The sequence below is a fragment of the Gopherus evgoodei genome, chromosome 1 (genome assembly GCF_007399415.2).
Source record: "Gopherus evgoodei ecotype Sinaloan lineage chromosome 1, rGopEvg1_v1.p, whole genome shotgun sequence".
Classification (NCBI taxonomy): Eukaryota; Metazoa; Chordata; order Testudines; family Testudinidae; genus Gopherus; species Gopherus evgoodei.
In genome coordinates, this window is record NC_044322.1 from 276750761 (window position 1) to 276765199 (window position 14439).

At 48.7% G+C, this 14439-nt stretch overlaps 1 protein-coding gene across 1 annotated transcript; it reads right to left on the reverse strand.

The window, feature by feature from the left end:
- Window positions 1–663: 663 nt before the first annotated feature.
- On the reverse strand, window positions 664–13684 carry LOC115644279 (osteocalcin-like). The gene is made up of 4 exons (XM_030548403.1): window positions 13271–13684; window positions 5781–5816; window positions 3091–3163; window positions 664–1977 (listed from the first exon to the last, which is right to left on the reverse strand). Exons 1-4 carry the CDS (start codon window positions 13329–13331, stop codon window positions 1848–1850), a joined length of 300 nt encoding a protein of 99 aa, XP_030404263.1. The 5' UTR covers window positions 13332–13684; the 3' UTR covers window positions 664–1847.
- Window positions 13685–14439: the final 755 nt, after the last annotated feature.

The window sequence follows — 14439 nt, forward strand, 5'->3', positions numbered from 1 at the left end:
GGGACAATTGACCTGTGTCTTTGAAGGAGCTCCAGTCACCCAGGTCAAATATATACCTACACTGTGCAGACTGAAAGGCCTAGTACCTTTTGACCCACATGGTATGGTACAAGGTAGTTATCTGGGGCTAGAACTTCCTGTAGCTCTTCTCTCCACTGCAGAGCCAAGAGGGACAGGCATTTCATTCAGACCCACATCTCTTTCTCTTTACAGCTGGAGTGAGACTCTCATAGAAGGAAAAACATTTCTTGACCCAAAAGAAGATGTTCCTTCAGGGGAGAGTTGGGATTCCCATTTGAGTCAGTGGGAACTAAGTCTATTTCTACATGAACATGGGGAGTGGGTTTACCTCTTATCCCAGTACAAAGAAGGTCTCTCCAGGGGAAGGAAGAATTCAACTGATGGTGGAGTAGGATCCACCTCTCACTTACACAGTCTTATGCAGGTATCACTTCATTGATTTCAATGTAATTACTCCTGATTAACACTGGGATAAGGGAGAGGAGAATCAGGCCAATGTTGTTGTTTCCTGTTCAGTACCCATCTTAGCTACAGAGAAAGGGCTTTATCTTCCAGACCTCTCTTTCACTCCAGTTGAATCTCATCACCTCTCACTCCCACTGGATGCTGGACACATGAACAGAGAGAAGCAAAACACAAACCTGCTTTACATAACCAGCGTTTATTATAGCCAACAGCTGGGGATGATTTCACCAGGCAACATGCGAATTTTGCTGCTGAGCCGACACCTGCCCCTCTACAGAACCTGATATCTCCCTTACAGAACAGAACATACGATGGTACAGGTGAAATTTCAGAAAGTTGCTAATGCATAAAACTCATAAAAAGATGCCTGCATGAATTTGCAAAGAGGGAAGATACATATTGGGGATAGACAAACCAATTTGGATAAACCTGGCACTGACCCAACTTCAACCCAACCCAACCCTGAACTGACCCCCTTTTTTCTTTTTGACGATTCATAAAAGTTCAATTAACTTTTTGTTTTATTTTTACATCTGCCTCTGCATTTTTTGTTTGTTCGTTTGAGTCAGAACCAGAAACATAAGTGTCAAGCTAATTATGAGGAACAGCTTTTTGTTTGGGTATTTTCAGCCTGACCAGAAACAGGGTGTATCAGAAGCACCAGAGATTTCCGCCCCAATTTTGCAGGTCCAAGAAGCTCAGTGAAGTATATGAAATCAAGGTGCTTAGTTGAATGGACCCACCAAACCTTTAGGGGCTCATGCATTGTTACTAACATACACTTGGGCTGATCACCCCACCCTGGAACCTGGTGGTTGCAAACTGTTGAACCTTCCCCAACAGGAAGCAGCAGGACCCCCCGATTCCAGTGGGTGCATGAGGATCACTGCTCTCCACAGCACACACACATACACACACAGTTGCATTTCTCGTATTAGTCACCCCTCACCTTGTACTTTTTTGGGAGGGGAGGGAGCAAAAAGTTCTTGCTGCTGCCCTTTGTCATATTTTGAGTTTCTTCAGAAGAATCTCCTCTTCCTATACTTGCTCTGGAACTTCCATAGCAAGCAGATAAGATGGATTCTCCTCACCTTCCTTTCTCTGAAGAAGCTCAAAATACCATGGGAGGCCATGGGGGGAATGCCTCTGGTAGAAGGATCACAACTAGTGTTTAGCAGTCTTAGACTGGACAATGGATACATGGGATAAATTTTGCCATTGTGCTCTCATCAGTGCTGAGCAGAATTGAAGTGGGCCCAATCTAAGTCTCCCTTTTACTTCCTTTCCTTCCTCCCACTACCCCATTCTTTATGGAGGTCAGACTGGACGCTAGCCAGGTGGGGGAAGGGACAGTCTCTTCCTCAGAATCTCCCAAAGTAACGCTGATATGCAGCATAAAACCCCACGTGTTCTGACAGGTAGTCACAGGGGGCGTAGTTTTCACACTGTTCCTTCCTCATCTCCATTGGGGACTTGTACATTTCATAGTACCTGCAGTAGACAAAGAGAAAGATGCCACTCATGACTCATCAGACTCCTATGCCACCTTCTGAACTCAGGGAGAGTGATTACCCAACATTCCCTAGAGAGGGACTCCCTTATAGTGAATATAATATTTACCTACAACAGGTTAGAACCTAGCCCCTTTGAGAAATGTCAAAGCTCAGGGAGCTCTATCAGTTAGGGATTGAAGCCAGTTCCCCATCTCGCTCACAAGGCTCTAACAGCTAAAGATAGAACCCAGGCTCCCTGGTTATTGTTTCAGGGGAGTGGGTCAGGTCTATCAGCTGGGACTTTACCCAGGAACCTTAGTTATCCTTTCAGAAGCTTTACTGACTGGGGATTAAACCCAGGCCTTTAACTACTGTCCAAGGATGCTCAACTAGAAATGTCTTATCCCTTAGGGCCCCTGTGAGATGTAGCTTGGTGACCTCTCCCAGGAGGTATGTGAAGCATGTTCTTGTGTCAATCTGTCAGCTGAAGTTCTCCGAGTCCCTGTCTCCAGGAGTGTTATAAAAAAAGATGTGCTTGCTGTAGTATCTGGGCCTAGTCAGAATTAAGAGCCTGTCTGATCTGACCTCATCCCTGCAGCAGAGCTGAGCTCTGTGCAGGAACTGAAGGCAAAGATGAAACCTCCTTAGTGCACCCTGTGTAGCGGGTTGCTTCAGTCCCTGATACAGACTAGAGAAGCCTCTAATTTGCACCCCACTCTCCCTGGCCCCTAAGGGCAGTCCAAGTAGCCAGAAGTATCAGCAGCCTAGGAATGCTGGCCAAGTATCCCCCCTTCCTGAGTACTCCCAGCAATGCATCTGGCATGTCCCTGTGCTGGGGTCTCTTACAGGAGGTGATGTAAAGCTAACTATGGTCACTCTATGTCTGTCAGAGACTCCTCAGGGGATATTTATGGCCCTTTGAGGAAGAATAGGCCACTTGTCTCCAGTAAGTATCTCCAGCATCCTCTTTTTTCTGCTTGTGTGTGTGAGGATGTTATCCCAGACATGAATCAAATTCCTTGCCACATCCCACTGCCTTCCTATCCCCCTCTGAAATAATCAATACAGAGTTCAGTCCTTAGCCCAACTGGTGAGGCAGGGAAGATTTTACCTTTCATAAAAGGGGTAGGACCTCTTCTGCCTCCTCACAAAGGCATTAGCCATTTCTCTTTTTACCTTAACACCTGCCATGGGAGAATAGAAGAGTAGGTTAGAGCTTTGGGGCTGCCCGCCTATAGTCCAAAAACTAGAGTGTCTTCTGGAGATGGAACATCTGCTATCCCTTATCACAGTCCCTCCTCACCTTACTTCCCAGACCACACCTACTCAGCCCAGCCTTCACAGTTCCACCTCCCTATCTTCCACAGCTTCAGGGACCTATCTCCCCCTCCACTCAAACCTGCTTGGTCATGAACTCCAGGAGCATGATTCTCTTGTCACTTAGCCTGAGGTAAATCTGGAGCAAAGCTATTGCAGTTCGTGGGGTCACAGCAGTAGGTGAAGAGACTCAAGCCTCAAATCTGCAGGGACATGGTTCCTTCTCTCTCCAGTCCTGATCACCTTAGAGTCTTGCCTTCTTTTACACAGTCTGACACAACCTAATATGGACTGTCACACTGGCCACTGCACAGTGAAGCCTTGGTATCAAGGTCCACAGTGCACCCCAAGGTGACTGAAGGCAATGGAGGTTGTGTCACTGACTGTTGCCTGCTGAGACACTGCAGCCGGAATACCTTTAAAGGACTGTAAGAAGGCTGTGCTTAAGAATATCGGTGCCCATGTGTGCAGAGTGCTAGGAAAGATTTTAGAGGGGTAGCCGTGTTAGTCTGTATCAGCAAAAACAATGAGTCGTCCTTGTGGCCCCTTAGAGACAAACCGATTTATTTGGGCATAAACTTTCGTGGGCTATAACCCACTTCATCAGATGCATGGAGTGGAAAAAAGTAGGCAGGTATAAATAGACAGCACATGAAAAGATGGGAGTTGCCTTACCAAGTGGGGGGTCTGTGCTAATGAAGCCAATTCAATTGGTGGATGTGGCCCATTCCCAACAGTTGACAAGAAGGTGTGAGTATCAACAGAGGGAAAATTACTTTTTGTAGTGATCCAGCCACTCCCAGCCTTTATTCAGGCCTAATTTGATGGTGTCAAGTTGGGCAAATTAATTCCAGTTCTGCAGTTTCTCTTTGAAGTCTGTTTTTTAAGTTCTTTGTTGAAGAATACCCGCTTATAAGTCTGTTATTGAGTGTCCAGGGAGACTGAAGTGCTCTCCTACTGGTTTTTGAATGTTACAATTCTTGATGTCTAATTTGTGTCCATTTAATCTTTTGCGCAGAGACTATCCAGTTTGGCCAATGTACATGGCAGAGGGGCATTGCTGGCACATGATGGCATATATCACATTGAGAGTATTGCCAATGGGGAAATACACCGGCAATCTCTGCACAGAGAGATCCTGGTGCTCATTTGTGAAGAGTCTTGAGAGGACAGAGGACCCTGCACCCCTTGCTCCGGCACACTGAGCTCTGCATGGAGAGTTTTGGATACCTGTGTTTGGGGAATGCTCTGAGAGGGCCACCAAGTTCTTCCTGCATAGAGATTGTACCATTTCCAGCTCATCTCATCTCCCTAACCCAGACTTTCAACTGCCAGCAAAATGTTCTTTCTGATGCCAGATTACTTGGCCAGTGAGAGAGCCCAGCTGTTTATCTCCTAGGGACAGACGGTGTTATCTCTGGGTACCAACTGGCAAGCTGAGCTTAGGTCATGTCTGAAATACCACCTACAAATAAACCTTCACTGTAAGAAGTGCCAGCAATTACAACAACTCTTGTAAAGAAGTTTCTCTCTCTCTCTCTCCCTCCACCCCATGTTTTGATTGGTTCTCTGGGAATTCCAGCTTTAATGATCCCCAGCGGCAATTTATTCCTCGTCCTATGGGACAAGAGAGGGGACAGAGGGGGCCAAGAGAGCCAGGGGATATTTTTCCTAATGGATTTCTGTGAGCCAGTCTGCAGAGCGGAGTGAGAGGCAGGGAAACGTTTCAGACCCTAAACTCAGGTCCCACTCCGAACTGAACAGAATATGCATAGTCAGTACATAGTCCAAACTTACCCTTTTCCTGCTACTTGAAATTGCAGTTGTACAACATAAAGCTCAGCCTAAACCTTCTCCCAGCACTTGGCTGTTCTTAGGTTTTCCCTGAAGGGATCTCTCTGTCCCAAACCCTAGCTCTCTTTGTCACTCCATCTCCCTTATATCCTAGTGGAGCTAACAAGCCTCTCTTGCTCCAGCAAGTCAGCAGAACTACCAACTGAGCAGCTCAGTGCAGGTTTCTAACTCCTGCAATGATAAGCCAATAGAGGAGCCCTGCCATTCTGTGACACCCATGATGGGCATCCGTCCATTCTGCTACTACCTCAGCTAGCTCACACCCGAATTCCCATGTAGCTCCCAGAGCAACGTGATTGTTGGCTCGGCCTGCCTCATGTCCTGGTTTATTTGACAACTGAAAACCTCAGCCTGCTCATGTCACTGCTTCCTACTGTTTGCAGGGTTCCACCTGTTCCACTATGTCATGTGAAAATTGGACCTTTAGTTGCCACGAGTGCTCTGCTGAGACGAGAGGACTCATGATGGCACCTGCTGTAGATCTCAGTGTTGGTCAAGGAAGGAGAAAGAAATGAGAGGATTCTCTAAACATCTCACTCATTTCCTAATACTGATAAAGGGAAAGATGGAGGCAGATGCAGGGCTTGAGACAGGTGCAGAGATGGGGGAAAGTCATAGCAAGATACTCACCTTCAACATCGTGTGATTCCAAAGTGTCCTTTGAATCTGGAAAACAAAGAATAGGAGTCAGGAGGTACCACACAGGAACCAAGCATGTGATTCCAGTCCTTGGCCCCCATTGGATGACTGTATCTCCCTCCCTTATTGGGCAACATCATTTCCCTTCCCACATTGGGAATTTTTATCTCTCTGCCCCCACTAGGGCCTTGTCTGCACTAGAAGTTTGGGGCAAAAATTTCCCACTATGGCTAATACTGGTTCAGTTCTATCAACGTCACCACAGTTTATAGGGTATCACTACATTAGAGCTGAAAGGTGTAAATTCCATCTCACAAAGATATACTTGAACTAACTGTGATTAAGCTAATGCATTAAAAACCAAAGTATGGCTGCAGCTGTGTGAGCAGCTGGAGGGGCTATACATCCAAGTATGATCCTGTCCCAGACCACAGGTACATACTCAGGATGGCTAGCCACTCCTGCCAATCAGTATTAGCACAGGTATGTCCACCAGTGCTGGAATCATCTCCAGCTTTAGTGTAGACATACACATAGTGTCATTTCAGCTTGCTTGGAGTAAGATGACATAGTGATAAAAATGCCAAGATGGGAAGGGAAATGGTGTCACCCAATAAGGGAAGGAGATACAGCTATCGAAAGAGATGCAGTGGTGGTAGACATAATGGGAAACTTTGCCCCAAATGCCTAGTATAGACACTGCCTGGATGGCACCATCTCTCCTCCTTCTCCACTGGGAAGATGTGTTTCTTTGTTCTCTCTGATGAGCTGAGGGCCTTTGACAGAATGTGAAGAAGAGGCAGGTATTAAAATACTTAGGAATAGTCTTGCCCTCGGGAGCATCGTAGACCAGAACTGAGGTACAAGGAAGAATGTAATGCCTGTCATCATGTCACCCCACCAGCTTTCCAGTCATCTAAAGAGGAACATAAGAACAGCCATGCTGGGTCAGACCAAAGGGCCATCTAGCCCAGTACAGTAACTCCTCACTTTAAGTCCTCCAGGTTAATGTTGTTTCGTTGTTATGTTGCTGATCAATTAGGGAACATGCTCGTTTAAAGTTGTGCAATGCTCCCTTCTAATGCCATTTGATAGCCTCCTGCTTTGTCCACTGCTTGCAGGAAGAGCAGCCCATTGCAGCTAGCTGGTGGGGGCTTGTAACTGAGGTGGACAGGTAGCCCCCCCATCAGCTCCCCGCTCCCCTAAGTTCCCTGTGCAGCAGCCACCCAGCAGGCTATCAATTGCAGGGCAGTTCAGGTGTCCCTCCCCTCACTGCCATGTGCTGCTCCTGCCCTCTGCCTTGGAGCTGCTCCCGGGAGCCTCCTGCTTACTGTGCATGGAGGTGGTGGGAAGAGGGAGGCTAATGTCAGCGTGTTGCCCTCCCCCATGCTCCTGCACCCTACTTACCCCTTCTCCATATCGAGCAGGGTGGGGATACCGACAGAGAGAGACAAAGCGAACTTGGGGCAGCAGCTGCTGTCTCAACTTCCTGATCCACTCAAAAAGACAATGCACTTAAGAGTGGGTCAGCTTACTTAAAGGACCAATGTGCATCTCTCTCTCTCCCCCACGCACAAGGTGTGTGTCTGTCTCTGTCTGCTATGCTGTCTCTCCTCCCTCTCCATTTGTGCTGCCTTGTTGAATGTGAGAGGCTACATTAACAACGTGTTAACCATGGAGGGCTCAGCCAAGTGCTAGTTCATCATTTAGCAGCAAGGCATTCCCTAGGAAATACCCCACCCTCTTCCACTCTCTCACTGCACCACCTCAACCAAGCTTCACAATCATCATTGCTGTGAACAGTATTAAATTGTTTTTTTTAAATGTACACTGTGTGTAGATAGATAGATAGATAGATAGATAGATAGATAGATAGATAGATAGATAGATAGATAGATATAGTTTTTGTCTGGTGAAAAAATTTTCCCTGGAACCTAACCACCTCCCCATTTACATTTATTCTTATGGGGAAATTGGATTCGCTTAACATTGTTTCACTTAAAGTCACATTTTTCAGGAACATAATTACAATGTTAAGTGAGGAGTTACTGTATTCTGTCTTCCGACAGTGGCCAATGCCAGGTGCCCCATAGGGAATGAACATAACAGGTAATCATCAAGTGATCCATCCCCTGTCGCCCATTCCCAGCTTCTGGCAAACAGAGGCTAGGGACATAAGAACATAAGAACCCACTGTATGTACCGATGTCATTCTTAATTCTAACCTTCAATGGTCCCTGCAATCACCCAAGGGGAATTCCCTCTGATTTTACTGGGGGTTTATGGGACCCATACTCTGCTCACCACTCCAAACCACCCAGGCTCTTCTTTAGTTCTTCACCAATCACTCTTTCACCCATGGCAAATCCTACCTGCTATTGTCTTAGAAGTGTATTTAAGGGGACAAAGAAGATTTAGGAAAATAAATGTGTTGATTAATTGCTAGATTGTAAACTCTTTGAGGGGAAGGTTGTGGTTTTTTGTTGTTTTTTCCAAAGCACTGTGTGCATTTACATCAGCAAGACATATTTGATGTCTGATCAGACCCTGCAGACTATTTGTGGAGAAAGGAGCTATTCAGCATGAGTCTGGGTATCTGAGTTTGACTCTAAGTCACTTAGGTTCAGCTTGTGACTCTGAGGCTCATGTTAAATACACGCTACTTAAGTAGTACCATTGATTTCAATGGGTCTGATTTGCAGAGTGAGGTCTTACTCAGCTTGAGCAAGGGCATCAGAATCTGGCCTTTACCTAGCAGCTTCTGAGAGCTAAATGGCAGTTTTGCTGTATCACACTCACACAGTGAAGAGAAAGGGGAAACTGGTAGATGTCTCATTCACTATGTTCCAAGTAATCTCTACCCCCAAGCAGTCCCCAGTTCCTGTTCTCAGCTATCGAAACAACCTGTCACCAGTGGCAGGAGGCGGAAGCTAGCATGGCTGATTTTCTTCTGCCCCCTCCCCTAATAATAATAAATAGAGATATACCTATCTCATAGAACTCGAAGGGACCCCAAAGGGTCATTGAGTCCAGCCCCCTGCCTTTACTAGCAGGACCAAGTACTGATTTTGCCCCAGATCCCTAAGTAGCCCGCTCAGGGATTGAACTCACAGCTCTTGGTTTAGCAGGGCAATGCTCAAACCACTGAGTTATCCCTTCCTATTTCCCTCTGCCCCTAGAGGAGATGAGCAGTCTTCACCTCCACCTGGTGAACCACCACCCCAAACTTTAGTCAGAGATCACCAGACACAGAGCCGGTGCAACCATTTAGGCGGACTAGGCGGTTGCCTAGGGCGCCAAGATTTGGGGGTGCCAAAAAGTGGTGCCCCCAAATTTTTTTTTAAATGGTTGAGCAGCAGCTGCTGCTGGGACAGAGAGGGAGTCTGAGCTGCCGGCGGCAGCGGCCGCTGGCAGCCCAGGGGGTCCCCTGGCTCAGGGCGCTGCCGCGGCAGCCGGCAGCCCAGAGGACCACGTGGGTCAGCGGGCAGCCGGCAGCCCAGGGCCCCCCCTGGCTCAGGGTGCCGCCGCGGCAGCCAGCAGTCCAGGGGGTCCCCTGGGTGAGGGCGCCGCCGCGGCAGCCGGCAGCCCAGGGTCCCCCCCCAGGTCAGGGTGCCGCAGTGGCAGCCAGCAGCCCAGGGGGTCCCCTGGGTGAGGGCGCCGCCACGGCAGCCTGCAGCCCAGGGCTCCCCTGGCTCAGGGCGCCGCCATGGCAGCCGGCAGCCCAGGGTGTCCCCTGACTCAGTGCGCCGCCGCGGCAGCCGGCAGCCCAGGGCCCCCCCGGCTCAGGGCGCCGCCATGGCAGCCGGCAGCCCAGGGTGTCCCCTGATTCAGTGCGCCGCCGCGGCAGCCGGCAGCCCAGGGTGTCCCCTGACTCAGTGCGCCGCCGCGGCAGCCAGCAGCCCAGGGCTCCCCCCGGGTCAGGACGCCACCGAGGCAGTCGGCAGCGCAGGGCCCCCCCTGGGTAAGGGTGCCGCCGCGGCAGCGAGAAGCCCAGGGCCCCCCTGGGTCAGGGCGCCACCGCAGCAGCCCAGAGGTTTGGGCTGCCCATGGCGCGCTGACCCAGGGGAATCCCTGAGCTGCAGGCAGAGGCTCAGAATCCCTCTCCCTCCCAGAGCAGGGGCTCCAGCCTATGCCATTTTTCTCGTTGCCGGTGGGGGCGCCGGCGCCTGGGCAGAGCTGCACAGCTCTGCTTAGGGCACGTGGCAGGAGCCCTGCGAGGGCAGCACAACACCAGGGCTTCTGGAGGAAAGCGGGGACTGCCCCCTGGCTCAGCCTCCACGTCAGCCCCAGCGAGGGGCATGGAGAAGAAAAGAGCCTCAGCGGTGGTCTGGTGGAGTGGAGGAAGAGAGAGGAGCCCGATGCTCATGCGTTGGGCAAGGTAAGCAAGTGCTTCCCCACAGCTTGGCCTCAGGTGCCTGTGCTCCTGCCCCCTTGGTCCTTGGCTGGTCCCTGCTGCTGCTCCCCTTGTGCCTGGATGGCTGGAGAGAACAGCAGCCTGCAGAGCTGAGCTGCCCCAGTGCCCTCAGGCACCCCCGACCCCATCCCCCCCACAGCCCTGACCCCCAGCTCTGAGCCGAGTCCCTCTGAGCTGGAAACCCCCTCGACCCCATCCCCCCCACAGCCCTGACCCCCAGCTCCAAGCTCAGTCCCTCTGAGCTGGAAACCCCCTGACCCCATCCTCCCCACAGCCCTGACCTCCAGCTGACAGATAGTGTCCCTAACACAGTTATTGCTCTTCGCATCCTCTTGACTCTCCCAGTTTCTGTGGCCAGTGGTGAGCGAAGCTTCTCAAAGCTCAAATTGATAAAAACATACATGCGAACATCAATGTTGCAACAAAGACTTGTTGGGCTATCTACCTTGTCACTAGAACATGACATTGCTCACAGCATTGACTTGGAGGAATTTCTCACAGCATTGACTTGTTTCTAAATTTGCTAAACTTAAAGTGCGGAAACATAAATTCTAAATTATAACATGTTACTCTGTGACCGTGTATTGTGTATAATGTATGTGATTTTGGGGGGGGGGGGGCAGCGCAAGATGGAAGTTTCGCCTAGGGCGCAAAATATCCTTGCACCGGCCCTGCCCAGACAGCCTCTTCACTATCATCCTGCCCCAGTACTTCCCATTCACCTGTCTCCCAGTGCTGCTGCTCATTTGAAGTTCATGTCCTCTAAAGCACTGTCTGTCACACTGCATTGAATCCCCCAGCTCTTAGCCATAGGGAACCCAGCAGAGCAGCAACCCTCATCAGAGTCTTAGTAATAATGTGATTAATAATAGTTCCAGTGTTTTTCATCTGAGGATCACCAGGTGATCTACAAACACTAACTCAGGGGTTGGCAACCTTTCAGAAGTGGTGCATCGAGTCTTCATTTATTCACTGTAATTTAAGTTTTCACATGACAGTAATACATTTAAACATTTTTAGGAGGTCTCTTTCTATAAGTCTATAATATATAACTAAACCATTGTTGTATGTAAAGTAAATAAGGTTTTTAAACTATTTAAGAAGCTTCATTTAAAATTAAATTAAAATGCAGAGCCCCCCAGTCCGGTGGCCAGGACCCGGTCAGTATGAGTGCCACTGAAAATCAGCTGGCATGCCATAGGTTGCCTACCCCTGCACTAACCAGTTAATTCTCCCAATGATCTTGTGGCTTAGGAAAGCACTATAATCCCCATACTACAGCTGGAAAAACTGAGGCACAGAGAGGTAAATGATTTGCCTAAGCCCTAAAGTAACACAGCAGAGAATAGACACTAGGACATTTGACCCCCAACCTCCTGTACTAGACACTACAGCAGGTGAGGCAGCAGATGAAGGATTGTAGTAAGGGAGGTAAAAGTAGTGACCAAGTTGATACCCCCTTCACCTCCTCCTCTGAGGAGAAGATTGCAGATGAGAGGGAATGGAGAGTCTTTAACTTAATGCTTTTTAACCTTAGAAAGATTCAGGAGTTCGACTGTGAGCTTTGGCAAAGGTACTGGCCAGTTCCTGTTTTATCCAAACTGTGCCACCCAGGAGACAATGACTCCTTACTAAATGTCAGAGAGCAACATGCTGTCTGCTGTAGAATGGAGCCTTCTGGAAATCTCTAGGCTAGTGGAGCCCAGGGCTGGCACTTCCATTAGGCGACCCTAGGCGGTCGCCTAGGGTGCCAGGATTTGGGGGGTGGCATTTTGTGTGCTCCCCACGGGGCGCATGGGAGCTTCCGGGTCCGCTCCCGTTGCGCCATAGAAGAAGGACCTTCTGCCGACGTGCCGCGGAAAACAGCGGCAGGCAATTGAGCAGCTCAATGACTGCCGCTGTCGCCTGCGGCATTTCGGCGGAGGGTCCTTCTTTGGCGGCGAGATGGAAGTGGAACCGGAAGCTTCCGCGCGCCCCGTGGGGAGCGCACAAAATGCCACCCCCCAAATTCTGCCTAGGGTGCCAGAAACCCTGGCACCACTCCTGGTGGAGCCTATCTGAATTTTTCACTCCACATGGAAACTGATAAAGGATTAGACCAAGACTAATGAACAGACTGGAATACAATAGCTGCTTTAGAGCAGACTGACCAGGAATGAAGGATAGAAGCTTTCTGAGGGGAAAACAATCAAAGATTAAAAACTGTATTGCAAAATATTAACTTATTTCTCACCAATCTGATGCCTGTGAGAGTGTATTTAATTTACAGGGTCACCTTTAACACTGAAGAATTTAACGCTGACAAGAACTGGCATAGTACAGGCAAGTACAGGGCAAGCTTTCTACCCTTCCTGTCTCAGCATCCCTGTCCAGTCTGCCAAAGCAGAGAGAGGTTGAACACCTGCTATTTCAGATCTATGTCTCCCACCCTTTTCCAGCTGTGCAGCTCACTCCTCTATGGCTATTTCTTATTTAAGAGGGTTCTGAAGCTTGCCTCCCAGCTGCAGTTTATATCTTATGACCATATTTTTTTAACAGTATCACTGCCATTTTTTTCATTGTGCCTTCAAAAACTCTCCCAGTCCAACATATTTTAATGAAATTAAAAGGTGTAGCTTTATTTTTCTCCTCAGATGTCTCTGGGTACTGTACAACTTTCCAGTGTTGGCAGATACAACATAGCCTTCCCCATGGTCCATGCAGTTTAGACAATTCCTCTCAATTCTGACCTGCAGCGCAGTCCATTTGCCCAAAACTGGGGACCCAGGTTTGCTAATTCACCTAAATCCTAAACTGGATTTCTGAGATTGCCAGTCATGCCCTGGTGTGCAATAGTTTGTGTCCTAATGGAGGCAAATGTCTATTAGGGATTAGGCTGGAGACCCCCAAACCCATTCTTATTTGTGACCTATATAATAATATAACACCTTGTCAATGATATAGCCCACTGTATACCACCTAGCCCAAAAGCAGGTCTTCTCCTGAGCAAGCAGTCTTCTCAAGTTTTAAGTGTTCAATAGTATACTCAGTGAATACTCCAATTGAGATAAATACTGTGTCCCCTTACCTCTTGCACAATAGCAGAAGGCTGCCAGGGTTAGGAGTAGCAGCACCAGAAGTTTCCTCATCTCCTCCTTTTCGTCTAATGCAATTCTGCAGCCTCAGAGCTTCTCTAGGAGCGTTCTGGAGCTTGCCTCCCAGCTGCACTTTATATCCTGTGACCATCTGGAGAGATCAGGACTCTGGCCAGAGTCTCTCAAACTTTGACATTCCTGTGTCCCAGTGCCAACACAAATCTTCACATCTGGGCCAATAGCTATCCAGCCCTGGCAGCCATGTGCACATCCATCTCAGTCCAAAGGTTCATGGCACTTCCAGATGACTTTATGGAGCTCTGAATGTTACTTTTAAAGGGGGGGGGAAGCTTAATTGCAAACATCCCATAGTTTAATGTTGAGCGAGAAAGCGATTCCAGCTGCATGGAAGAGATGCAATGTGAGAGAACCATCGTGTCATGATGTGGTGCAGCTGATGAAGGGGGTTTCATATGACCCATTTTTGCTAATGAAACAATCTTACACCTCTGATAATCTGAGTTTAATCAAATCCTGCCTCGGCTCAAATAAGATGATCTCAGTCTAGTCTCTGGCATGCTGAGGTCCCCACAGAGGCAGTTTTCTTTCTGTAAGAGAAGTGGAAAATGGTAAAACTGGATATGGCAAGCTCGGCACATTGACTTGTGTGGAAGGAACTCACCACATCACTCTTCACCTATTCCTCTACCCGCTCTGGAACTCCTTCCAGACCAAATCATATGGAACGATCCACTGTGCAGTGCTGGGGCAGGGGGAGCTAAGCAGAGAAGACAGAAGGGGGAAATGAAGGTTAGTAATCTGAGCTGTTCCAATCTCAAAACCAAGCAGCACCGTGCCCAGTTGTTTCAGGATATGGTCTTGGTGACACATTAGGGAATTGCTTTCATCCAAATCAAGACTCATTTGAACTACTGCCCCAGAATGAAGCTAGGGGCACATTGCTGCAGGAGGTGGCATCATTCAGACAAGGTATAAAACCAAAGCTACATTTCTGGGGTCAGACAGTGCAGCTAGGCCTATATATACCACTTGAATGTCCCACAGTGCTTTTTTGAAAGAGAATTAGCCCCAGTATCCTTGCCAAATTGCAATTTGGGCAGTTACATTCTGTCTACCTAAATTCCCCTTGTAGCATCAAGTA

What these genes read in the sequence shown, in the direction of transcription:
- LOC115644279 (XM_030548403.1), bottom strand. Translation starts at nt 13,331, where the DNA reads ATGAGGAAACTTCTGGTGCTGCTACTCCTAACCCTGGCAGCCTTCTGC. An exon ending in GGAATCACACGATGTTGAAG is followed by an intron (nt 3,164 to 5,780) that starts GTGAGTATCTTG and finishes CTCCCATGGCAG; the next exon opens with GTGTTAAGGTAAAAAGAGAA. An exon ending in TCCTACCCCTTTTATGAAAG is followed by an intron (nt 1,978 to 3,090) that starts GTAAAATCTTCC and finishes TGTCTACTGCAG; the next exon opens with GTACTATGAAATGTACAAGT.